General features: G+C 43.3%; 1 protein-coding gene across 1 annotated transcript in view; it reads left to right on the top strand.

Moving 5' to 3' along the window:
* The first annotated feature begins 638 nt into the window (after positions 1–638).
* Positions 639–26352, top strand: part of ABL2 (ABL proto-oncogene 2, non-receptor tyrosine kinase) — a 45914-nt gene continuing 20200 nt past the window's right edge. Inside the window, exon 1 of the mRNA XM_082287642.1 lies at positions 639–871. Coding sequence (XP_082143768.1) covers positions 691–871 — 181 coding nt within the window. The 5' untranslated portion in view covers positions 639–690. The remainder of the gene's footprint in view (positions 872–26352) is intronic.

Consider the following 26352-nt stretch of genomic DNA (forward strand, 5'->3'; position numbering starts at 1 on the left):
CAAGATGGGAGGCCTCTCCTGGGGCGTGATCTGGTGAGTCACCCGGGTGGGCTCTTGCCCCTCAGCCCATGTCCGTGCGCATTGCCTCGTGTGCCCGTGCCCACTGGTGTGCCCGCGCGTGGCAGTGCCAGCAGGATGGTGCCAGACTCTTTTCTGTGGTGCCCAGAGACAGGAGGAGGAGCAATGGCCATAAACTAAAACACAAGAAATTCGACCTCAGCATGAGTAAGAACTTCTTTCCATTGAGGGTGGCAGAGCACTGGAACAGGCTACCCAGGGAAGCCATGGAGTGTCCCTCTTTGGAGACATTCCAAACCCGCCTGTACGCGTTCCTGTCACCTGCTCGAGGTGATCCTCCCTTTGGGTGATCCACCCAAACAGCTCTGAGATTCGGCGTGCCCCGGCGGGGCGGCCGCCCGCCCTCCCTCTATCCCAGCCTCCCTCCCTCGCTCCCTCCTTTCCTCCCTCGCTCCCTCCCCTCCCTGGGCGGACCGGAGGCGGCTGCGGGAGCCGCTCCGTCCCCGCTCCGCCGGCGCTCTGTGGTTTAAGATGGCGGCGGGGGCTGCGGGGGCGAGCCCGTGAGCCGCAGCCCGGAGCTCCGCGGGAGCCGCCGGGACCGGCCGCGGGAGGGCCGGGACGCGCCTGCCGGGCCGGCAGCGGCGGAGCGGCGGGATGTGAGCGCGGCCCGCCATGGGGCAGCAGGTGGGCCGCGTCGGGGAGCCGGGCGCGGGGCTCCAGCACCAGCCGCCGCCGCAGCAGCAGCAGCAGCCGCGGGGACTGCGGGGGAGCAGCGCGGCCAGGCCGGCGGGCCGCCGGCGGGAGGCGGCGGGGCGCTCCGCAGAGGGAGGATTCAATGTCTTCACCCAACACGGTGAGCGGCCGGGGCGAGGGGAAAGGGGCGCGATCGGCCTTCCTCCCCTCCCTCTTTTGTTGTGGTGGGTTTACTGGGGGAGGGGAGGGGCAGACGGGAGGAGCGGGGCGGCCACGGCCCGGGGGATGCTCGCCCCGGCCGCCACGTCCCGGGGGATGCTCGCCCTCGGAGGAGCTTTTCCCCCCCCCGCCCGCTGGAGTTGGGGATCGGGACCGCCCGCCAGCCGCAGCTGGAGCGAGGTGGCACCGCCGGCGATCAGGACTTGCGGGGTTCGGTCGCTGTCACCGCGGCGATTCCGAGCTCTGGTTTTGTTTACAAAGGTAAAGGTAACATGTGCCTTGTCTGACTGCCGAGGCGTTTGTGACTTGCTGTTCTAAATCTGTGAGACTCTGTATAGCTGCTGACAGAGCAAACAATTTGGTTTTGAAGGGGGAATTAGAGCTGCCATCTGATTCTCAGATGAAGTTTTTGCCTGTCCACTTCTATTCTTATTGCTGTAAACCGATACCGGAAATGTTTCACGTACATGTTTCTATAACCTCTCTTAGAAGGACCCCCCACAGCTTCAAATCTCCCTTTTGTAACTATGTTTCTTTTTTTTGTTTTTGTACCTATTCGTGCATCATGTTAAGATGTTGCCAAGTTTTGGCAGGTAAAATCAACTGAAACGTGTCTGCCTTGACAAGCATGTTGAAAGTAGATGTGCGGATGCATCTCAAATCCTAAAGACCTGAATCACATCTGGAGAGCTTGACTGGCTTGGCTTTAGGTGGAGAGAGAGATGACAGTGTTTGTAAAGCAAGGCTGCTTCTGACAACACACATTTTCTTTTGCTCAATAGAATGAGCTCAGGCAAAAAGATTAGGGAACGTGCAACCAGCAGTCTAAAAGCAAATATCACCTGCTGTGATGTGATGCTGACATGTAAGTATCTATCAAAATAAGAGCACAACACTAAATTTGGTTCTTAAAATTCTCAGCATTATCACAGCTTTTGAGTTCAGGGAGCAGTATCAGCTTTAAAACCAAACCAAAACATGCTTGCTGAGTTCCTGACCCAAAATTAAAACTAAGAATTATTTTATTGCACCTTCACGTTTTGCTCTGTATTTTTGTATGTTAAAAGGCACTTTGGCTTAAACATTCCTATCATAGACTGCACATTCACAGTGTTAGGGAGATCTCAGAAGTTATGCACATACCCCACTTCTTTCAGTGGGGTGTGTCTAAGTCTTTAGTAGCAGAGCAAGAATGCTGTAGAGACTGCTACGTACACTCCTGCTAACGTCAAAATGTGTTTTCATGTTTTGGTACCAAGATGACTCTTTGGTTCCTGCTCTCACAAGGCAAGGACAGCAAGGACGTTTGTGGGAAGTGCAGTACAGCATGTGGGAATGTGTAGTGACTTCCCAACAACACAGTTGACACTGACTCAAGTGCTTCTTTTCGTTATTGCTGCATGTTTTGGTAGTAATTTAGTTCAGCATCCTGAACAAATCCTTCTAGCTCCTCCCCCCACTGTACTAAATTTCAGAGGTAGAAGGTAGGGAGAATTATTTACATGTAGTGGCAGGGAAATGGAGAGGAAAAGCTTTCTGAAGCATGCACGCAGACCAAGAAGACAAATTCTATGCCCTGCCAGCCCTTCTGCTCTGTCTTCCATAGAACTAGAAACAAGAATGAGCCTGGAAGGCCAACGCACTGAATAAAACTGTTCAGTGCCACATAAAAAGAACATTGCTCTGGGATAAGAGCGATGGCATCTTTCAAAATAATTTCTCTACTGTTTCTATTGCTTAGGTTATCTCTTTCAGTGGTAAGGTAATGGATGTAGCTTTACTTAGGGTCTTGTTTCTGTTATTTTCTTTGCAGACTGTAAAGGAGGGCGTGTCTTAAAAACAAGATACAGCTTTTTATTGTTAGATTATGTAGAAAGGGTGGGACTTTTTGGCAACCCAGTTTTTGAGAGTTTCAGAGCAGGCTTCAAACTCCTCTTCCGTCTTGGTAAATGCCTCAGCTGTGTTAAATTGTTCCCCAATTCCATTCACATTTTAGTAGGAATGAGTGAACAAGTCAGTATTAATAATCTGTAGCAAATGCTGGTAAAAGTTGGGTACCTTTTAAAATACTTGTCTTGGGCAAAAACTAAAATGTGTGTAGTGTTCCTGAATCTGGAATTCACTTCCTTTGTCAGAGAAACTGTTTCCTGTGATCCCGACTCTCCTTGTCCAAGGGGATTTTTTACCATCAACTTGTATTCTTATTTTTCATTTAATGACCTTGCTCTCCTGTTTTACTTAGCCAGCAGCAAGCCAAGTTTTCTTTAAGTGAGTCATATGCTTCTGCTACTGAGATGCTCTGGTTGCTGGTGGTATTACTTGATCCAGATTCCTCTTTTCTAGTAATTTCTTTCTGAGCTCGACCTTCCGTCCTGTTTCTGGGACATGTATTCACAGTGTATGAAAAGTGATGGCAAAAGCACAGGATTGTGGGTTAGCACTCTTGCACTAGTGGCTAAACCAGCCAGTCACAGGATGAGGCTGGATTATCTCCCTTCCTTGGCTTTCCTTGATGCAGTCATGGATGTGAAGAAGACAGCCTGTTGACTGTGTGAGAGCCTTGCAGGTATAAATCCCTACCTCGTGTTGGCAGCTTTCCTACCACATTTTGCCAGCAGCAAACCTTGCTGAGTACTCATGCCAAAGTTAATTTTGAGGGGTTGCTTCTTCTGTATTTTTTATGAAAAGAGTGGAAATAAACAATGTTTTTGGCCTCAGACCCATTTTGCTGCAGGATTTTGAAGAGCAGTTTGAGTCAAATCGATGAAGTGTAAAACCCTTTTCGCTAAGCTACCAGAAATCTGAGACAAACATTTTCACCCAGCTAACTTGAACCATAAATGTCCTTGAAAAATCCAGAGATTGAGTAGAGCCGGTTTGTCCCATGCTTTGTTCGCACAAAAACCAAGTTTCTGTGGCAGAAGCTCTACAGGAGAAGCACTACGTCAGGATGTACTTTTGGAACAAGCAAGGAATTTGAAGATGTTTTCTGTTTTATGGAAAGAACAAGGAGATCTGTATCGTGGGACCCCACTATTCCACCATGAGAGCAGACACCCAGACTGCTGGGGCTTTCAGCTCACTGTGGTATTGAGTTCTGTGAGCACTGCTGTGACGTTGAGCAGAGAAGTCTTAAGCAAGCTGATACACTGGTGTGATCCATTAGTTGTGGAGCAGAGTTCTCCAGGATGCAAAAAGATAATAGCGGAATTTGCAGTCTTCTGCAATTAGCCCTCCAAAACGCCCCGTTGTGAGCATCCCTGGCATGTAGTCAGTGACTTCTAAAAGCAGGCAGTGGATCATAAGCATGTTGGTTGCTGTTAGTGTAGTATAAAGGATGAGTGTGAACACAAGGATTGTTCAAATGCTGGTGTTCCCACGTGTGCTCCATTGGAATTCGCCAGTACCCCAGGGACAACAACTTGAGAGGCAAGAGCTGCAGTGAGCGGTAGTTACAGTCAAATTCTTACGGATCAGTGCAACCAGAAAACACAAGAAGTACTTGGTGCCATTCCAGGGTGATCATTCCCTTCCAGAGGAGGAACAGGGGAGAGAAGAGGGAAGTGGGTTATCTCCTGATCCTTTCAGAGATTTGTTTGAGGAAAGGGGCACAAGCAACAACAACCAACAAGTTCCAAGTTGCACAAACTCTACTCGGCTCCTTGTATGACCTTTGAACAGAGGCACTTCTAATTTTCTTTCAGAAGAGCACTGATAACAGCCTACTGTACCAAGATACTCTTTGGAATGGTGTTAGCATGCTTTTCATCTCCAAAAAGACTTGCTGAGTGTTGTAGAGCACATACTGCAGGAAAATCAGATTATTTAAATCCTGGCTGGGAAGCCTTTGCAATACCTGTTTGCAATACTGCTACAGTTGCCTTGGTGATATATTTTGGGGTAGTGGAAGGCTCTGCCACACTTGAGCTTTTGATCCAGCAGGCGCAGGACATTTGTTCCCTGTTTTGTTTTCTAGAGGAGGAGTTTAGCAACCTTTTACTATGTGCATCAAGGTCAGGCAAGATAAGCCTATACTTTTAAAAATAAAATTATCATTAAAGCTCCCCTAAGGCAGTCAGAGTGCTATGACACATGATAAAAACATTCTAAAATAGGAAGAAGCATAAATAACACTGTCCCTTTGAAATTCAGTGAAACTGAAGGGCTGGATGCAGTAAAATGGAAAGAAGGAGAGAAAATAGGGTCAGTTTAACAACTGCACTTTGTGGGCTGCCTAAAATGTTCTTTATTTTTCATCCCAGTGAAATGCAGCAAGCTCGGGCCAGAGCTACTTGCCCACAGACTTTCCTGTCAGTAAATGCCCCATGCAGATGGAATATAATCACTGTATTCAGTGCGTGGCTTTTTGTACTGTAAATCAGAAATCTTGTGGGACCACAATGTATAAATAACTCTTAACTAATTATTTGGGGAATAAAGGATAGTTCAGCTGAGTGTCTAGAGGAACATCCCATGTAGAACATGAATTTATAGACATGTTCTCTGTTGCATCCTTTTCCATCATACCTAAATTATTCCTGCAGATTCACTGCATTAAATACTGATTTTTATACCTTGTGTTAAGCTGGGATTTTTGCATAATGAATTTTGCAAATGAGAGGAGACTACCAGCTCGATGGAAGGGACAATATAATACTGACTACTGATCTAATTCTTTTCACATAGTCAGGGAACACAGTCTCAAGAAGGTAAGACTGAAATGAAGTTACTTCAAAAGGTTTTACTCAGAACTGACTTAAAAATCAAATTTCAAAGCCCAGACGTATCTCCAACTTCTCAGTTCTCCCCATGTAGCAGATGGTGTGGTACAAGTTGTTCTAGCAATATTTCACAAACTTGCTATTGCTTGCAAGTGCAATGTTTTGCGAAAAAAAATTGTGGGATTTTTTTTTGGAATTAAGGACATGGCCAAGTGAACAAATCATTGGGAAATGAACGTGGACACACAAGCAAATTGTTACAAGTGGCTTAAACCGTCTTTTTTTAATCTAGCAGGATCAACATAATTAGAGTGGGGAGACTTGGACTATCTCCTGGAGATGCTCTAGCATCTTGGTTGGCTTCAGGAGTGTTTTATGGCTGGTACTGATTACGGATTCTGGGACAGTAAGCTTGAAATCATGTTTTCTCTGGCGTTCAGGAGGAGTGACCTGCTCGGTGACCCACTTCAGCATATATCATGTTTGTTTGTTCCTAAAGCAGGCCAGTCCTTGCTGAAGTCAAACTGTACTTTCTAGGTCTTTGTTTTATGGCTAAAGCCAGACGATCGTTAGCATGATTTATTCTAGCTCATTTCTCTTAGTTGTCACAACTTAATGTTTCCAGGATACTTACTATCCATAAACTGCCTTCTAAGTGCTGCTGACAGCTGACTAATTTACAGTCTTAAGAAACGATCAAAATCCAGCAAATACAAACCAAGAAAGAGCAGTTCGTACTTACTCCAGTTCGGATGCACGTGGAAGTTGTTAGAAGTAATACAGTTGGGTTTTGCTTGGTGACTTGCAGAGCTCGGTTTCACCTGGTTATGTTTCAGAAAGCCAGGCCTGGATGACCACAGACCAAAGCCTCACGTGCATTCTGTTTCCAGCCTGATCTCCCAAATCGCTGTTTGCCAAACCGTTAGCAGTGCTTTCAACAGCGTGTAATTACGAGTGAGGCAAGGCTTGTCATGCATATGGCCCCAGGACTGGCTTTGCAGGTGATTCTGCAATGTAGGCAGAGAGTTTCCTTCTTAACAGCATTCAGAGCAGTATTTATCGGTAAAGAAATGTTTCTCGTAGTTGTTTGGGCCACTAGCCGCCTCTTTGCGTCCCCACAGCAGGAAGGAAAAGCTTGTGCTGTGGGGTAACAGCATTGACTTGCTGGGTCTGAGGTCATGGTTTTCTCACCGTTACTGCATCATCCTTCACATTTCTCTGGCTTTGTGGTTACGAAATACTTTATTTTAAAGGCTGATCTTGGTATTACCCATAGAGATTATTCTCTCTAGAATAAGCGACACTTACAAAACCATTGAGGCTTCCTGTTGGTAACGCTGTAAACCACAACAACAAAGCTTAGTTGTATTACCCGTATCTGCTTCGGAAGTTGCCTGTGCTTTGAGGGCTCTCTGTAGAGACATGTGCATCTCCCTGTATGACTGCTTGTCTGCAGCTGGGTATAAATGAACTTCTTAATAGGTGGCTTTCAGTACCAGCTAATTCAGCAGAGGAATTAAAAAAAAAAAACAGCCCTAAAATAACTTTGCCTTTTTTGAGGGGCAGACAAAGATGTACAGAAATACTTCACTAAAAATTAAGTTAGTTTTATTTCAATCTTCTGGTGCTCTTTAGAGGTCAGTTAAACATACTTCTTTTAAGACTCACATTTTCAAGAAATTCCCTTCCTCTTCCTTGTCCTTAGGATCTTAATATTACTGAAATACTTCAATTAAAAATAACTACGTGTATTAATGAAATTGGAGCTTCACTTACATTAATTTGGAAGTTTTCTATGACAATAGTGATGTAAGAATTGGGACTACAATTATGTAAGAAAAGTAGCCGTTAAATGAAGGAACACTCATTTCTCTGTAGGACAGCATGCCTCATCCTTTAATTTATAATGCTACTGGGTTGGATTTTGGTCTCTTTCCTGGTTTGTTTGGTGTTTTCTTGTTTTTATCATTTACTGTTGAAGTGAAATGGAAGTAGCTTCTTGTTATAAGCTATATATGGCAAAAACATAGGAACCATCTCCTGCTGCTTTGGGTCAAATTAGCAATTGAATTACAGGATAAGAGGATGAGAACATTCTGGATTTGTGACCCTGTCCACTTCTCCTTTGTTTCTCTTATGATAATCCCAACAACAAAGCATCAGGCATGTCTTGGCTATTCCTATTTGTTGTCATCTCAGCTAAGATCAGCACCATGGCTAATTTGGCAACAGGTATCAGCATGTTTCTGATTGAAAGAATTGTGTGAATAGTGGCTAAATTATATTAATATTATACATATTGTAGCATGTAGCATAGATCATGAAGTGTTCCTGTTTTTCAGATTCTGTGTTCAATTAGACTCATATTTTTTCCAAAAGTTAGCTGCAGAGAGTAGTGTGCCTCAGTAAACACACCAAAACATACAGGAATTGCAAAGTGAAGAGACATTCCCCCATCACAAATCTGTGTATGCTCCAACATGGCCTGGGGTAGGACCTTGTTTAAATGTTGTCATTTCCAAGTAGATTGGTATTACCTCCACATTAACCCTGAATATCAGGGCTCTAAAAGGTGTCTGTGGAGCACAGATCTGTTTTCTAAGACAAAACCCCAAAATATTTGTACGTTCTAATTTCATAGCCCCTGCATTGTAAAGGTAGCCCTTCAAACCCAAACTGGAGTGTAAATTGATACAATGAGGCCTTCCTTAGCTTGCAGGGTCAGCTCAGTTTGTCGAGATTATTTCCAAGCCTTTGCTGCACAGGGTTGGTTTTGCTAACCAGCAGTGTCACAGAGTTAACAAGACTGTTCAGTTCTGCTGCTGCTATTCAAAACCCCGTGGGAGGCTGCAGGGCTGATGAGAATATCAATTTTGTGTTGCTGCTTAGGAAAGCCAAGAGCAGAAGTAGAGACAAGGTACAGCTACACTGGTATTTCTGAAAATTGCTTAATAATAGAAGGAAGCTGGAAAGATTATTTAGATTACCCTTGAAGGGTTTTAAAAAGAAGAAATTTTAAAGTGTTGTTTCCCACCCAGCAATCTGTCAAAACTGGCCAATTAATGAAAGTATAGTGACTGTTTAGCAGTAAAAAAGCCTGTTTATGCAAATCCTTTAAAAACTGATACAAATTGGGTCATCTAGGAAGAAGGAAATGGACTCTAAGAAATCTGAATAACCTTGAAGATGTTCTGAACAGTGACATAGCTTCCTTCCTCCATTAGGTCACTGGGTGCAGCAGAACTCAAGGTTATAACAGGCCTGAGCTGGTTTGCATAAACATAGACTTAATGCTTGTGTTTAATGCAGTTTTTTCTTAAAAGACAGGTTTGAATTGTAAGACTTTTTCTGTGTTCACCATTCCCTTCAGCACAAGTGAAAAAAAAAACCAGCATCCATTGTCTGAGAGCTGATTTGTGGTTCATTTTCTCTTGTAAATTAAGTTTCTTCACCTATAAACTGACAAAAAAATTTCAGTCTAATAGGTGGCAGCTCTCAGGCTCAGTTCCTAGATACTAAAGTTAAAATAGCAAGTTTTAAAAACTTGAACTGTAAGTTGCTGAGTGTCCTGTGTGTGCTCTTTGGAATATTGTTGATTTTAATAAGTGGGGTTTTGGTAAAGTTGCTCTCACAGTGGCAACCTGATCAAGGCATAAAGGCTGGGGCAGAGGTGAGACCTTGAACAGGTGCTCTGAAAGTGATTTCTTTGATCATTTTGTGATGGTATCACTCAATTTTGGTTTGTTTTCAAACCTGCTTTTCACTGACTTGGATGGGCATCGAGTACGCCTAATGAGCTTTATCATTTGTGGCAGTAACATATCTAAATAGTGAGAGCCACCTCTCTGCAGGCCCCAGAGGATTCCTGTGCTCTCTCCTGCCTCGGAAGATGAGGGGGGTTTGGGGAGGTTTTGTTATCTCTTTCTGAGGCAGGGAGATGCCTAAGCTTGGGGAGGGATGAACAGAGCTCATGTAATCAATACCAGTGTGAAACCTGTGCTCTGGCCTAATTACTCAGTGAAGCACAGCAAAATACTCTTTCACTAGTCATCAATTGTATGCTCATTGTTTGGGGTTATGTTTGTTGGGTTTACATAATTTTGATTTATGTTGGGTTTTTTGGTTTGTTTTTATTTTTAATCCCAAGAACAAACAGAGAAAGCAGAGCTACTTTATGAGATTAAAAAGGCTTTATCTACAGAAGATCCTTAGAATAAATAGGAAAATGGTAGTGTTTTGTAGTGCTGGTGTTTCAAGTTATATTTAGTCTTTTTTAAAAATTCAAGATCTTAAAAACCCCTGTGGATATAAGGTTTGTAACATAGATATGGGGAAGGAGCTGATTTTTCATGTTAGAAGAAACTAGGATTTTTTTTTTTTTTTTTACTAATCTAATAAATTGGATTCTGATATCAAACTACAGAAGAACATCAAGCCTATTTTTCATATTTTTTTTTTTCTTACAGAGGTGCATTACATGCCTTGGGATTGATTTGCAAACTCAGTATGTGCACAGATGATGACTGGAGTGGCCTGGCCTGCCATAGCTATCTATCCTGTGAGACAGAAATCTAGCAGGTTTTTAACCCTTGTTACATCCATTTAGTTAGAGAATGTTCTCACTTCTAGGTCATCACAAATAAATACATTTGAATTCTTTAGGGGTAAAATATATGTAAAGAAGGCACTGTCCTCTAAATCAGACTCATTGTTTGTGTGGTAATTCTTGCACTCAGTTAAAAATACAGATGTGCTTTGAAAGGGTGAAATAGGCCACAGGGCTTACATCTGTCAAAGCTGAGGTGGTCTGTAGTCTTGTGCAGAAATTCGAATTCTTATTTTGGTGTGACTATGTCTGTATAGCTTCCATCTACCTTGTTGTCAAAGGGTTAAGCTAAATTTGAACAGGACTCTAGGTAGGTGTCTTTCCATCCACACACAAGCTTGCACCGTGACAGCAGAGGTGCAGTGACTTTTCTGTGTGCCATGTAAGCATTTCTGCTAAATAAAGCACCTTTTTCTCATCGAGTGGTTGGTGGCAAAGCCTAGAACTGCTCCTAGGTGCAGCCTGGCTCTGGAATAATGCCCAGCTGGGCTCCCAGTGCCTGCTCCACCCCAGGTAGGGACTCAGCCCTGCTCTTACACTCCCTGTGGGGCTGTGGCACGTGGAATGCTCAAGGCAACATAATAACTGCAGGCTGTGGGGGCTCAGGTGCTGGCTGTGTCCCACCTGAGGGAATGGTGTCCCCAGGTGCTGGCTGTGTCCCACCTGAGGGAATGGTGTCCCCAGGTGCTGGTCTGGCTGTGTCCCACCTGAGGGAATGGTGTCCCCAGGTGCTGGTCTGGCTGTGTCCCACCTGAGGGAATGGTGTCCCCAGGTGCTGGCTGTGTCCCACCTGAGGGAATGGTGTCCCCAGGTGCTGGTCTGGCCGTGTCTCACCTGAGGGAATGGTGTCCCCAGGTGCTGATTACTGGGCTGCTTTCTGCTGTGCATCAGCTGCTGCTCAGCTGCGCTGAGGCTGTGCATGCCAGGCGGGCTTTGTTCCTGGGCAGGGGCAGCCCTTGGCCATGAGGAGCCTCTCTCGGCTGCCTTTCCGCTTCGTGCAGCTGCCGCTCTCCGCACAAAGCCCACCTTGTTGTGCTGGGGAGGCCAGCGGGCTCCGCACCCTGCGTGCCCAGCTGGAGAGGGCACCGGTGCTGCCGTGCCTCCGGAGCCTGGGCACTCACGGCCTTCAGCTCATACTTGTAAATAATTTTCAGCTAACAAGGTAAAAGGATCGATTGCAGCTGCTCATGCCGAACACTTGTTTCCAGCCTGCCGCGAGAGGGTGCTCCAATGCCTTCATTTATCCGTTGCTGAAAGGTTTTTCCGCTGGGAAAAGTGCCGTGTGTTACTTAACATTACTGTGTTACAGGGCAGTGTTTTAAGTAAGTGTTGGGTTATGAAAGCAGGCAGGAACTACATAGCAAAAGGCAGATGTGGCTGTATTAAGATGTAACAATAGATGTTTGTTTTGCTTTTGCCATTAAGAGCTGGACTGCTTCCTTTTTAGTTGTTTTGTTTCTGTTGGGCTTTATCCTAGTTAACTTCATCTGCCAGCAAGGGAAGTTTCCCAACTTGTTTATGTGCAAGTACGCAGACAGCCTTCGTGCATGGAAGGACATTAAATCTGATACTTTTGCTAGGTAATCTGAGCACTCAAATTAAGAGTCACTTCTCATTGCTTCTGTGCACTCCTCATCTGTAAAATTGCAATAATGCTTGCTTGGTTTATGGAGCTATTTAGATTTGATTTTGGCATAAACAAACACAGGAAAGCTGTCTGCAGGCTAAATTAAATGTTCAGTCATATACTCTTGTCTCATCCTGTAGGCTTTGGAGAAATGTGTTTGTTGTGGCTCTAGCCTGTATTTCAAAACACTTGTGGCATGGTAATAGGTCCAAGGGAAGGGTAATGTTTGTGTTAATTGTTGGACTTGAAAAGGAAGCTCAAAGCACTGCTCTTTGCTCAATGTTATCTCTCAAAAATCCATAAAGAGACTGAAGCTACGGTGAATTAACAACAGAGAGAGAACTGTAGAGTAGTGTCTTTGGCTGTTTAGCAGTAGAGCAATACAAAGGGAATTGCAGTAAGCATTCATGCACTTGGGCTGTTGTCTGGGAGACAGGATCTCTGCAGAGAGATCCCAAACCTGGTGTTAAGGGCATGTAATTACCAAAAAATAAGATCACCTGACACTCACACAGTGGAGTTAGCCATTGACTGCTGAGCCGTGGGGTAATTGTTACACTAAATTGGGCTGCATTTGTATTTTTCTAAAAGTCACTTATCATTCCCTTATATACAAGCCAGTGAAAGGCCATGTTGAAAAAAACACATTAATCAATCCTAAAACAGACTCCTAGAAAGGAGATACGAAAACCTGTTTAAAATACAACCAGGGCAGACTTCCTGTCTTGCCTGCTGTCATGCCAAAGCAAAGGGCATGGTGTCTGGTATGCTGTAGACGTCCTTTTATTCTCCCACAAACTTTCCTGACTTGCTACAGAGTTGAGCTAGTAGGTCTTGGCATCTGGTTTGTTACATCCCCCCATCTGTTTCTCCTCTCACAGAAAAACACTCTTCATCACACGGCTACCCCCTGAGCTGCAGGGAGGTGGGCTTGTGATTTTTGAAACCTAATAAAAGTTGTTACACAAACATCATCTCTCTGTCTGTTTGTTACTAGAGAAGTAGGCTTTAGTACATAGAATTAACTGTTATGGCACTCCAAAGTGAAGGTTGCAACTCCAAGGATTGCTCAGGTGCTTTTAGAAATTAGATAATGGTCCTGTGTGTTGGGAACAATTGTCATTCCGTGGACAATACTGTGTGAAATGAGGGTGTCTGAGGCTTAAGGGGAAACAGAATTGAATGTCAAGGAATTGGTGCTGGTGACTAAGCAGGAAGAACAATTTCTTTTCCTCAGCTCATTTAGCATTCTCACTCAGCTGGTGTCTTATTTGGAGCCATATCTGTTCTGAAAATGAGACAGGTGATGCACAATGTCTTTCCCGCTGACCGTTTGCTCTTAGTTTGTTCCCAAATTCTTTGCCTTTGCTGACAAAGGATGTCAGCTCTAGAACCAGGAATACAGACATGCAGGAATTGGGGAAAACAGTTTTTCCCTATGAAGGAACCATCTCACATATATATTTATATATATATATATAGGCATGAGTAAAAATCCCTGCAGTTAGGAAAACTACTATTTTCCATGGTAGTTAGCTATTTAATCTAATTTTTTCTCTGCACTGGCAGAGTAATAAGTTTATAAAAGAAAGACTGTTTTGTCATACAAATAAGTAAGGCATGAGCACACAAGAGGGTTTATGCTACAGGACTCTAGCAGAGCTGTGGATGAAGCACCCTGTCCACAGGCCCATGCTCTCTTTTCCAAGTTGGACTGTAGAGACTTTCTAGTATGCTTTGCCCTATGAGAGGTGGTTTTTGCCTTTTTTGATGCTTGAACTCAGAGCTGTTTATTTTAATCCTACTTCATTAGCGTAAGTGTAGGAGTTTTTATTCAGAGAGCATCAGTAGTTGGGACAGTAGCTGTTTTCAGAGTCTTGTATGACTTTGATTGAAAGTGTCATTTATTAGATACTGTGAGAGTTTTGTAATGAAAGCTCTGAGTATTGTGCTTTAGGAAGGATCACTGATCAACACCAGTTTGAGTCATGTTCTGCCCTAGCTTCCAGATATTTAGGAAATGACTTTTGCTTTTCTTTAGACCTTCTTCATAGCACGAGTTTATCCTACTACTCTGTAGGGCTGTCAAATGAATAAAATACCAAAACTGCAAGACACTCGATACATCAAGTGCTACAAAAATATCCTGTGTAGTATCAAGTCATAATATTAGCATGCCCTGACTGAGAATGTTGTGTAGGCTGTGAAATTAATGTGTCTGAGAATAGGCATTTACTGCTGGGTAGAGCATGGTTAGCAGCAGTGAGGGGAGTCACCCACAAGGCAGGTACGTCCTCAGCAGAAGTCTGGGATTTGATACGTCCTCTTGCTCTTCCATCCTTTAATTGCTAATAAAAATTGTGGATCTTACTGTTTAGTTACCTGAGCAGGGGAGATGGTTACCTACTGGAGGGCTTAGAAATAAATCTTACTAGAATTCATATCCTCAGTGGAAAAACATCATTGCCTCTTGTCACAGATCTGGAAAGCAATGATCCAGATTTAGGAAGACCTCACAGTTCGGGATGAAATACTCATGCTGCTGTTTCCTGACTGCCTCTTGACGAAAAGAACAGGCACATCATCGGGTGGCATGTGTGCCATCTCAGCTTTGTATGGTAGCTCTCATGCAACTTTGAATCTGAAAAAAATGTGTCTGCACACCTCATTCCGAAGAGGCAGGCCGGGTCCTTGGAGCGTGCCTCCAGAGACAGCTGCACAGTCAGCACGTGTGTCTGCCAGGGTCTGTGCTCCCCACAGTGATCCTCACCCCAGAGCTCCAGACAAAAGCAGGAGATGAATCTCAACAGCTGCGGAGGGTTCCGTTTATGAATCTTAACTAGGGTTAGGAGTTGTTGGAGGTGTTTCTTGTCATAATTCTCTAGTGGTGGTTGTAAGGGCTCCACATCCCAGCTCAGGTTGGCAGGGTAATGCTAATGTCTTTATAGGGGAGCAGTTCTGGTGGTCTGAGCCTGTGTGAGTGCCACATCCCACATCCCTCTAAAAATAAGTAATGCTTATATGGACCATAGTGTTTTTCTGTGCCCTACCAGGGTGCTCTTAGTTCTCCTTCCTCTTTTCCCCTGCCCAAGTTACACATGTTTTTGCACACGCTGATTTTTCCAGTTGTATTTTTGATTTGAGAGGAGGGTACCACCCTTACATAATATACTGCTCTTACAACATTGGCAAAGCTCCCACTAAAACTGGTTTGAGACCTCCACACCCCAACCTGATTATTTTTCCTCGCCAGTTTAAAGGAACAACCTGTATTTTATGTATTTGTCTTAGATTACAGCAGCCACCTTCACGCACTAAAAACAAAGCCAAGACTGTCGGTGTCCCTGTTATTCTATTTTACCTGTTGTTATGTAGGACGCCCTACCCTTGTTTTTGAAACAGAATCATTAGACTCCATATATTTTGAGTCATTTAGTTCCAGCCCTGCTTCTGCAGCACATATCTCTTGTGTCTAAAGTGACTTCCCCTCAACGAGGCCAACAGTAGCAATACCAGTGGTATGAAGTCTGTTATAAATAATCTGCCTGCAGTATTCACAATACATAATTTCCAAAAGATTCACCGGGAGTTTTCAAAGTAAGAATAGTAGCTTTTGTTTTGTTGTTTTTTTTGTTTTGTTTTGTTTTCCCTGTGATGGGGGACAGTTATAAGTTGATCTAGGAAATACCTGATCTTGAAGTAAGCTTTTAGAGGATATAGCCCACTTGTATCCTGGTCATGTGAATGGCAATGCGATAAGGCTGAAGGGATGGAAATTTGTCAAAAGAGGCCCAAAGAGTCTAGTTCTGCCAGTGAATCTCTTAGTCTGGTTTTTTTAGTAACTAGGAATGAAGTTCTTACCCTGGTAATCTTTCACTGCATTTTCATTAGACCCAGTTCAGATGTAGAAGTTTTACTGAACAGTCACGTTTGATATTGTCGGGAAGAGGACAGGCCATCCCAGATTAGTCAGTGCTTCTGAGGGCTGATTCCACTTGCTGTGTTTGATCACAACAATCTGATGTTTGCCATTACTCAGTCTCTGGCGTCAGAACCCAAGGTGTGACCCTGCATGTTTAATTTACTGATCTTTTTAGTGGAAAAAAAAAAAAAAATTAGAATCTTGTTCTATGCAGGTCACTGCTGGATGTTCTCCAGGCTCTCATTTTTTGCATATCAGTCATTGATTTGGGTGCTGTTCAGAGGTTTTCCCTTTTTGGGGCACTATTCATGATGAAGGCATGACCTTAAGGGGTGTTGGTCCCACAACCTCTGCTGATGCATCATGCTGGAACTTCAGCATCCTTGCAGGAGGAACTTAGTGTGCTGGGTGCTTCCAGATTTCAGCTCTTGGGTCAGTTTTTCGGGGACTGACCATACAGGCTTTTAAAAAATTTAACATGGTTATGCATGTGCGGTTTATTTTAGACTTAAAGAGACTTGGGTCTCAAAGCTATAACATGTCCATATTTCCTTGTGTCGCTGTTTTGACAGTTCTGGCACTTGCTCAGTTCTATAACCTATCCAGGAGGTTGTTACTTCTAAGCAGCAGCTCTGGTACATTGACTTTTAAGTGCTTAAAGTAGCTTGAAAGTAGTGAGGAGACTTTCTGGCAGTGATTCGGATGAGCAGGAAACATGTCATTAATTCTAAAGACCCTTCAAATAACTTTCAAATATTAATTAGCTCCTGATTCTGTTAAGTCTTTCTAAGCTGAAAACCCATTTGAAACCTCAAGCAGAGCAGCTTTCAGTCAGGAGTTAATGGGATCTGCCTCTGGATGCTCCATGGCTTGCCAAGGAGCAGCTCTTGGGCTGAGGCGTAGTTTGCCTCAAGGGTACTTTTTCCAAAGAAATTTGCAGGTTAACTAACACGTCACAGCAGGATGGAATTCCAAAAGAGAAATGCCCTGAAAGGCAGGTTTAGTTTAGCTTCTCCAGAAGCTGGCAGCAACTGACTGTCTTGTAATAGTGCTAAATAAGAGGTGTCCATAAGGATGGGACAGAGGAGCCCTTGGCTGGAAACAGGATCTACATGGGATCGTAAGTGTTCTGCTTTCTAACTTCTCTACTGAGGAGAGCTATGGTCATTTAAATGTCTTCAAAATACAGGATTGCCATAGGTGACTGCTGTTAATAGTAGAAATGCAACTGAAAGATCTCCCAAGCTGCCAAAAGCTCTGGAGTGCCTTTAATTTCCAGTACCTGGACAAAAGACAGAAGACAGGATCCCTTTGCTGCAAGAGGCTAAGTCAGAGCTGAGTACAAGATCACCACGAGTTTTGGTTGCTTGGGTAGCTGATTTGGAGTAGGTTTGTACTCTGAGAGGCTCAAGAGAGAGTGTTTTGACAGGAGCATATGGAGGACTGCCTGTAGTCTTGGGATTTCCAACTCCAAGACAGCACCTGGTGTGCTGCTACAGCCCAGTAGTGAGCCCTGATCCCAAAGGAAGCACTTTGTGTGGCTGGTTCCTGCAGGGATACAATACAGCCCTGTGTAATCCAAGCAGTCAGCTGTCTGACAGCCAATATAGGCCAGCAACAACTGGGAATGTTTTTCTGTGGAGTGGGAGGAAGAAGGAATGAGGTGGAACTCTGTCAAATCAGAAAAAATGAAGTATCTTAATTGAACAAGAGAAAGGGACCTTTCTTGCCCTTTCAGATCAGAAGATGTGGGGATGCTGCAAGCTGGCACAGCCAGACTTGGGTCCCAATTTCAGCTCAAAATTCACATTTCATAAAACAGCACTCCTAGATGAAGCAGTCTTACATAGCTCCCTGGAGCCAGCTGTATGGCACAACTGGCAAAAGTCTTGCCATGAAACAGAATGTAGCAATGTCCTTTTGTCAGAGACCTTATTGGCACTGTGGAAAAGCATCTTGCTGTCCCCAGCAAAATCCACACAAACTGATGTTGGGGTTGCATGCAATTTAGGAACTAACCAGTGCTTTCCAGAGCAAGAGGAAACGAACTGCTGAGTGAGCCGCAATGTTACACCTCCCACTGGGAATTTCCAGCCCTTTCCCTCTTCCTTCCTCCCTCAGAATATATATATATATATATATAGTAAATACACTAAATTAAGCACTGGGGGAGGTGGCACCCAAAGGCAGAAGCTGTAGCAGAGGCTGAGTGGCCCTAGTTAAAAGCAGCTGACAATACCCTGACCAATCCTCTGAGCATCCCAGTCATGCCACCCGTACTCGCAGCAGGGAGATGTCTCAGACAGCTATGCTGGTATTGAGTGGGAGGAAGGCTCCTTAAATAGCTACCAGTGGGTCCTATTCCCTGAGTGTGTCAACACTGAGTTGTTGTTTTATTCTCTGAACAGGAAAAATTAGTCAAGTAATTGTGTGGCAAGCAAGTGACAGAAATGAAATAATGTTTTTTGCTTTTTCTAGTTGCTGCATCTGTTTTAGCACACAGCAGATACTTCCCTTGCCATTTTGCATTTCTATTCAAAAACCTCCAAGCAGCAGATGAAAACCAGAACAAAAGAGGAATCGATTTGGCTAAAATCAGGGGAGTAGCATTCTACTGAACTTCATCACTGACTACTCCAAAAGAATACTTACCGAGGTTTTGTGTTTGGAGAACCTTCATTTTGAGGGGGTTAAGGCAGCACTGGTCCCTTCCCCATCACTGTTAATCTTTGCATGTGGTTAAATTACAGTTCATAATCCAGTCTTGAAAAGCCTTGCTCTTAATGTACCTTACACTGTCTGCCTCTTCTTATTCCAGGTGAATAGCAGGTGTTACGGTGCCAAATCAATAAAATAAGATTTCATTTAGTTAGCATTGCCTCACAGCCCTTTATGATCCTAGATCATAAACAACTGTTTTCCTCTTTCATATTTCCCCAGCACAAGGAGGGGATGTTGGCAGTGGTATGGAAAAACAAACCATTAATATTCAGGTTAGCATTGTATATTGGCAACAGATCTCAGCTCTTTTGGGGATTTGTCTTTTGACAAGTAGTTAGATAAATCTGAAATTGTAACTACCTCCCTTATGATGTATGTTTGTCTACAGACCAGATTCTGTCCTTGCTAGTCAGATCTTTCTAGCCAAATTGAAGGTTAGTCTAAGCATTTTCCATGCGATTTCTGCTTTTTGAAATGGCAATCATGAACCCAGGCAAAAGATGTGGCCTAATGTTTCTGGGGAATTAAGTCACTCATTTCCACACTGCTGTACTTTGTTTGCTTTTCTTTACTGCTCTGAAAACAAATTAGTAGAAAAAACATCATCTGCAGGATGTTTTTGCTCTGTTGGCATCCAGGCAAAGTCAAGTTTTCCTTCTCCTGGGTTATTTCTCCCTAGAGCAAATTCTACTTTCTTTGACCAGTCTTCTAGTTCAGCAGTCTTCTAGTTTCCTTTGCAAGGTAATTTTTGTCTTTAAGTGCTCCTCACCTTAGGATAGCAATATCTGCTGATTTAACCAGACCATACACGACTAACCACTGGTTGTACTATGTAACTTGTTAGAAGACCTCAATTATTTTTAGTGAATAGGGTCTAGAAATGAAGCAACTCTCAAGCAGGAGTAAAGTTATTTACTCAGCTTTCTAACTTCCCTTCAATTAAACTGTTTGTTTGGGTTTTTTTTTAATTAAAAGCAGCTATGACAAATGATGTGAACAAGAAAGCAACCAAAAGTGGTAAACTTGCTTGCAGGTTGAAGAAGCAGTGCAGGATTCGATGTGAACATGTAGAAGGTGGGACACAGAGGAAAATGTTTCTGCCTTTGCATGTCAGATGTTAAGTTCTGAGCTGCCCCCTGTAACAGTAGGAATCAATCTCTGAGCTGTAATAAGATACATCATGACAACATTTATAGTTACAGTCCAAAAACCAGAGCATTAGGAATAGAAAAATCTGTAGTTCTGCCGCTGTACAAAGCTGTGGTTTGAATCCTGCATGTAATTCTGATCTGCTTGTGGGGAGGGGTGTGTGGTAGAGCTGGAAAAACCCAAAGGAGGAATGTTTAAAGGTGCCCAAAGGCAACAACATCAGACCTGAGAGAAACTCTTCAGCCTGGAGGAGAGGTGGCTGAGGTAGAGTGAGATAAGGGCTGATAAAAATCACAAGTAGCAGAGAAAGCACCTACAGGTGCTGCTCATTTGGGATTTGCCCTGTAGAGACTGAGGACCATCAAGTGAAACTGGGAGGTGTCTTGTCCAGAACCAGCCAGAGCCCGCTCTTTGTTCTGCAGGGTGCTGTGAGCTCTTGGTGCCGTGGCAGCAGGATTTTGTTTATGTCTGAGGTTAGTTTGCAATACTTCGGACAGCAACTGGACAAAATAAGGCCTGTCAGGAAGTTTAACTGCAACAACACGAGCTCTGGCTCAGAAACATCTCAAGCTACAATATGTTGGAGGCTTGGACAGTATTCTGGAATAATATGATGACCCTTTCCCCAGGCAGGACGCTGGGCTGTAAGTGACCCAGGACGGTGGTTGTTGTGTGCCTGAAGAATCCCAGTTGTCAGTTGGCTGACTTGTTTTTGACATTCTTAAGTGTTCTGCTAAATCCAAGGGGCAGGACTTGTTTTTCCTATCATACATCCTTTAAATATTCTATAGTTTTGATGTTAATGATCAAAAAGTACTGTACTTCTAAAAGATAATCCCCAATTTTGCTGTAGATGTAAAGCATCTAGCAGCAGACAGATGAAATGCATGTTTGTATCTTAGCTGCATAAAATTCCATCAAGTTTAATACATTGGCTAGTCTTACCTCTCTTCAAGTAATTAAAAAAAAAATGGTTTCTTCTATTTTTCTGTCTTAAAATATCTGATCTACTGAATAATATCCATTACAAACCTACTAAATTATATAAACATTTTCAATCCAGCTCAACTTATTCACAATTTGTCCATTCGCTTGCCATTATATTTCTTTGTAACAAAACTGATTTTATTTCTACATCAGCAAGTCAAACAGTGACCCTTTTGTAGCTTTAAGTACTTTTAGGAGTATTGAACATGCTCGGTCTTAAAGTAGCTTCTTTTCCTTCAAAGCTGTATTAATTCTGCCATAACCCAGAAAGGATTTTCCAGAGACATTATTTCAGCGAATACATTCTTGTCTTAATACTGAATTCAGACACGCGAGGGCTAAACACTGCAGTTAGATTTGGAAAAGCAAATGTGGTGACACAGCCTGAAAATGCTCCCTCTGGAGAGGCTGGGGCTCGAGTTACCCTGCTCCTGGGCAGCTGTTGGCCGGCGCTGGTGAATGGAGCCCCTTGTCTGCTCACTGGAGCCAATGACAAGGGGCTGCCTTTCGCCAACAGGAAGTGGCTCCGCAGCCGGAGCTAAGTTTAGTGCCATGGATTCGTTCCTCTGACTTCACGTTCCCGCTGCCCCCCAAAGGGAATCAGCCCAGAGGGCTGAGGAGGCATAAGACAACTAAACAGGGCTCAGCTGGATGGCAGGGGCTTTCCACGTTAGGAGTGTTCCCTGGTTCTGAACTTAACAGCACGGCATGCAATTTTGGGGCAAGTATTCATGCTAAAGCTCGGCTTTTCTTGAAGGAAAGGAAACGCTTGTTTATTTTCTAAGACAAATGTATTTCAAAGGAGGCAAGATCACAAGGGTATTTTAGTCAAATGAAGTAAATATTCTAAAAAGGAGCCCCCTTCTTGAAGAAAATGGCTGTGGATGATGGTTTGAACAGCATATTGGTTGCTGACAAATGAGGTTGACAGTTTTGTGATTTATTTTTAGCTGGAGAATTTTTTTTTAAAACAGAAGTACTGTGTAGCCTTGGCAGTTGCTGCATATTCGGTGTGGGTGGATGGAACTGAGAAATCGCGTCTGTGCTAACAAGCGTTTTGGGATTCCATTAAAAAATTAAACTCATGTACTGGAAACTGAAGCTGTATCAGCTCACCTGGGGAGCTCTGCCCTCCGAATATCCTCCACAAGGTAAGCAGTGCTGCCTGTCCAAGGCACTTGCAAAAATGTTTGGGCCTCAAGATGTGACACCAACTCAGATTTGGGCTATTAGATTGACATTTTCTTTCTCTCCTGAGGTTACTAGTCAGTGAGTTAATCTCTACCCTCTCCTTCCATGTCTTCCCTCTAACTAAAAAGGCTAAAAATACATTTCAAAAAGGCAGCTGAGAAACAGTTCAATGTAGTCATTGATCCAGGTGCTGGGTCTAAGGAGAGTACCTAGTACTGTAAGGCTTCTCAGAAGATGTAATTGTGTCACTGGGAAAGCAGCTTGGACATTTGTATCACATTAGCTCAAAGGTCTGATCAGTTAGTGCTTTACATCTGCAAAATAAACCTCTCTCCAGCTAGACTTCGTGAGTGTGGGCATTTCTGGCTTCTTCAGGGATGGGCTGAGCCATGATTTCTCAAGTAGCCTTTTTGCGGAAGAGCTCTTACTTCAAATGTTTGTGTTAACACTGTGAGTAAATACCTACCCATGTGATTTGCTTAGAAGTAGATAATATCTGGCTTTGATGTGGCCATTAGTAACGACGCCTCCGGAATTCTGTTGAAGCGTAATCCCCATTAAGCAACTTCTCTCCTAAAGTACCGATTTTAAAAAGTGCTAAATGACTTGCTGTAAGCTGTCATATGTTTGGCCATCCCACCTTTCCTGGAGCAGGACTGGGTGACCTAATCCTCCTCACCCTTCACACTGTGGAGAGGTTTACTGGAACTTGCCAGGACAGAAGAAGAATGTCAAACAGACTTTTGATCTACAGTTTCCCAGTTACCTTCGAAATCTGTGTCCCTTCATAGCCCTCCTTTCCCTAAGGCTGGCATTGTGGGAGTAGTTGCTGTCCACTGTAGGCAGCATTCAGAGGAAGAGAGATTGGAGCTTCAGTACTCGATGGAAAGAGGTATGTGATACAGAGCATTTACAGCTGCTGCTCTCTGCTTGATTCTACACAGTTGCATTTGCAAAGCTGACTGGCTCTGTAGGAGCTGAGCAAATCCTTGGGAATTAAGGGAACAGACTCTTTGATACAGTATTCAGGATTTTGCAAGAGGGTTACATTTGTAATTTTTTTGTTCTAAAAACCTTTTTGTGTTTAATTTTAATTACATTAAAACCTCTCTTCAGGAAAATGGTTTCTTCCTTATCTGTTGTGCTGTTGGTTTTGGTTCCTCACCCAGAGGGCACATTTAAAGAAGTCAGACTTGAACTGTGACTGGTCCTGTGCTTCTGACCATTCCCAGTACATGTGACGAGATACATCTGTTGTACCTTTTAACAGCTCTTGGGTCCAGCTCTCTTGTGCTCACATGGGTTCCTCACCCTAAAGTGTATTTTAAATGCATTTAAAACCCTGCAGCATTTTGCTGCCTGCACTTGCCAGAATTGCCTTCCTGACAGAGTTCTGTGAAAATCTTAGAGGTAATGAGAGCCAGACTGTTAGGTTAACAGTATTGTACTGAACATGATCAATACTTCACCTACTTGGAAATTCTCTCTTAAAACAGCAAATGCTTCTGTAGATGGCTCAGTCACAGTCTACACTTTGATCTATGAAGAGATTTTATGCATCTTGCTTTCAAGGAATGAATGAAGATTTTCAAAGGAAGGCTTGGGAGTTTAAGCTTCATTTATTTCAGACTGGATTCACCAGAAATTAGTTGAGGAAGGAATAGAGAAGCACTGCATTATGTTGACAATGGGAGAAATGTGTCACTGACATCTGAGCAAAGAAATGGGCTGAAGGACACCTCTGTTTGATTGCATTAATAACAAAGGGAGGGGACAACTGGTACCAGGGAAACAGAAGACAGGCAATTTGTCTAAAATCTTAGCACAGCTATCTCCTTGTAATGTTCAGGTAGACAGACAATGTCTTGAATTCTTCATACATTGGTGGAACTAAATCAATTGAGATCAATTTGTCTCTCTCCTTTTACCAGTTAGAATTCAGTGACACCAAAACCCCAAACCTTGTCTTCCCTTGGATTTTTATATCGAGCTAGCCAAGAGGCACCTCTTCTAGGCAAAGACCCACCACTTCAACCCCTGTATCATATCAGCACTTCATCTTGTTGCAAAGTGAATCTGTTTGCGAGAGATGAAGTGTGTGGAGAGCTCTTCCTCCATATGTTTCTCACTCTGAAACCAAAGATCACTTTTATCTATGTCCAGTATGTTTTGATAATTGAGGCATGACAGTGCTGCCAGCTTGGCTTGAAGTATTTCCTTTTATGTGATGGGAGCTGTTCATGATGCAATTTTGTCACTGACTGTGAAGTCTCCTCCCTTTTTGTCTCTCCCAGCCTGGTACCATAAATAGAAACCTACTCCTTGCCCATCCCAAGTTCTTGGCTCAGAGCTGTATTTCTTGGCTTTCCTCAGTGGGTTGTTTACAATACTTAAACCTTGCCCCACTCTGTGGGAGGCCCAAGGACTAACTATGGGTCTGTGCTTCTCTCTAGCAAACCACGTTATTAAGAGTCTGGTTGCTTGCAGGAGAGGAACACCTAGGAATGGCATTTAGTTAGTGCCTGCTCTTTACCAAAGCCATATGTGAGCTGTCTGACCCCTTTAAACTGGTGCTTTTCATGGCCACATGGATGTCAGCAGAAAGACTAGGTGGTCCATTTAGGTAAAGGCTGCAGTCTGTTACAGGGTAAAGGAAGTTCATAGGTCTGCTTCAATACTGCCACATTATTAGACAGCAGAAACTTGGCCTGTTCACTGGTTGCTTTTCAGTGTGTAGCCTGTCTTGAGTATTTTTGGTTAGCCGGAAGCACTGAGACTTGGCTTCAGGAGCAAAGCTGCTGTAGGACTTGATACTGTTCCAATGGTGTCAGCAAAATAGGAAACCCACTTGCTGCTGTGTTATCAGTTTTGTTTCCTTGTATTCATTAAGGCAGAAATCCTCCCACTAACAAGCCAGTTAGAGATCTGAAGGTCCAGTGGTGTAATATATGTTTTGAAGGTGCAGTGGAAAATACCAATTATACCAGCACTCATTAGGTACTTGATGGTCTACTTTCCATGAGTTAATGACCAATGCCTGTTATTTGTTGGTCTTAAAAGCAAGCAAATAAAATGAGTCTGTCTGTAAAAAAGCGTCATAGTTTAAAGACAGCATATTTAGTTTAACGACTCAAGAGTGAAAATAAAGTGAGATATGTGACATATGCAGGGATCTTGGTGGCCTTGTGTTTGAGTTGTCCCTATGTGAAAAAATACACACAAGTCTACACCCTGTGGTTTTGTTGTAAAACACCAATATATCAGATTGAGACTGTATGCAATAACCAGTATTTACCCTCTAAACCTTTCTTTGTCTCTCTCCCTTCCATTGACAAACCAGTCACTTTGGCCTGTGGCCAGCAACACCAAATCCATTTCAGGGCTGTATTTTCATTAATACATTATTTTTTTTGATTAAGAGACATTAAGAGGCATTGAAATTCAGAGTATAGCAAATTTTTTAGAAGCTCCCTGACCTACATGTTACAAAGTAGCATAGTCAGCAAGATTTCCTTTTATTCAACTTTTCCCCACTGCTGGAAGAACTAGAAAAATGCTTCTAAATGGATGACTTAAGTTGTACAGGAAGGGTAACCACTCTCAGGAAACAGCTTTGAAGGCACCACAGGGAATAGGGTAAAGAGCTGGGAAGAACTGCTGTGCCTGAAAGGTGGGTTCTTCCACCGAGGAAGCTGAGTGTACCAGAATTAAGATTTTATGTTGTGCACTTACTGTGAAGGGCACAGGAACAGGATGCAGATGTGGTGGATGCAGATGTCAAGGCCTGCAGTGTAAAGTAACTGTCTAGGAAAATAAGTTTTAAGAGAGATAATGCTCATCTAGAAGCCAGAAAGATGCTTGATTTTATTCTGCCTGGGTGCATTTGACAGGACCTTATGAACTGCTGTGCACTCTGTGTCCTTCCCACTGGAGAACACCTTCAGGAGGGTGTCTGGAAAGGGTGCAGGCACAGAATTTCTCTGTGGCAGGAGACTTACAGCCAAAATGTTTCTCACCCATAGTGCCAGTGCTGGCAACTACATGATTCCCATCAGGAGCTCTTAACACACCAGCCAGCCATTAGGCTTTGGCTACAGACTGCTGACAGAGGCTAAAATTGATGGGGTAAGGAGGGGTATGTGCACGATACATTATTAATCCGACTTAACTTTCTGCTAATCCTTCTTTGTTCCAAATACCAATTACTCATCCATTGTACTTTAACTAAGAAGTAAATGTGTTACTGTAGCTAAGGTTAGTAAATATCACAGCTGAGACTAATCTAGCCACAAATCCATGCATAGCTTGCCCTTTTCCTAGTACCATTTTAGGTAAGGGTGATTGTCAGAAAGCTCATCCAAGTGTGTTTCTGAAGTTGTGCTGTCTTTCACCACAAGTTCTGATTGTTCTTTGTGTATTAACAGATATGCTTAGTACAGAGGGCAGTGTAATTCACAGTACTTAGAGCAAATGCAAGCTGAGAAAACAGTAAACTGCA

This window comes from Coloeus monedula (genome assembly GCF_965178545.1).
Source record: "Coloeus monedula genome assembly, chromosome: 9".
NCBI classification, from domain to species: Eukaryota; Metazoa; Chordata; class Aves; order Passeriformes; family Corvidae; genus Coloeus; species Coloeus monedula.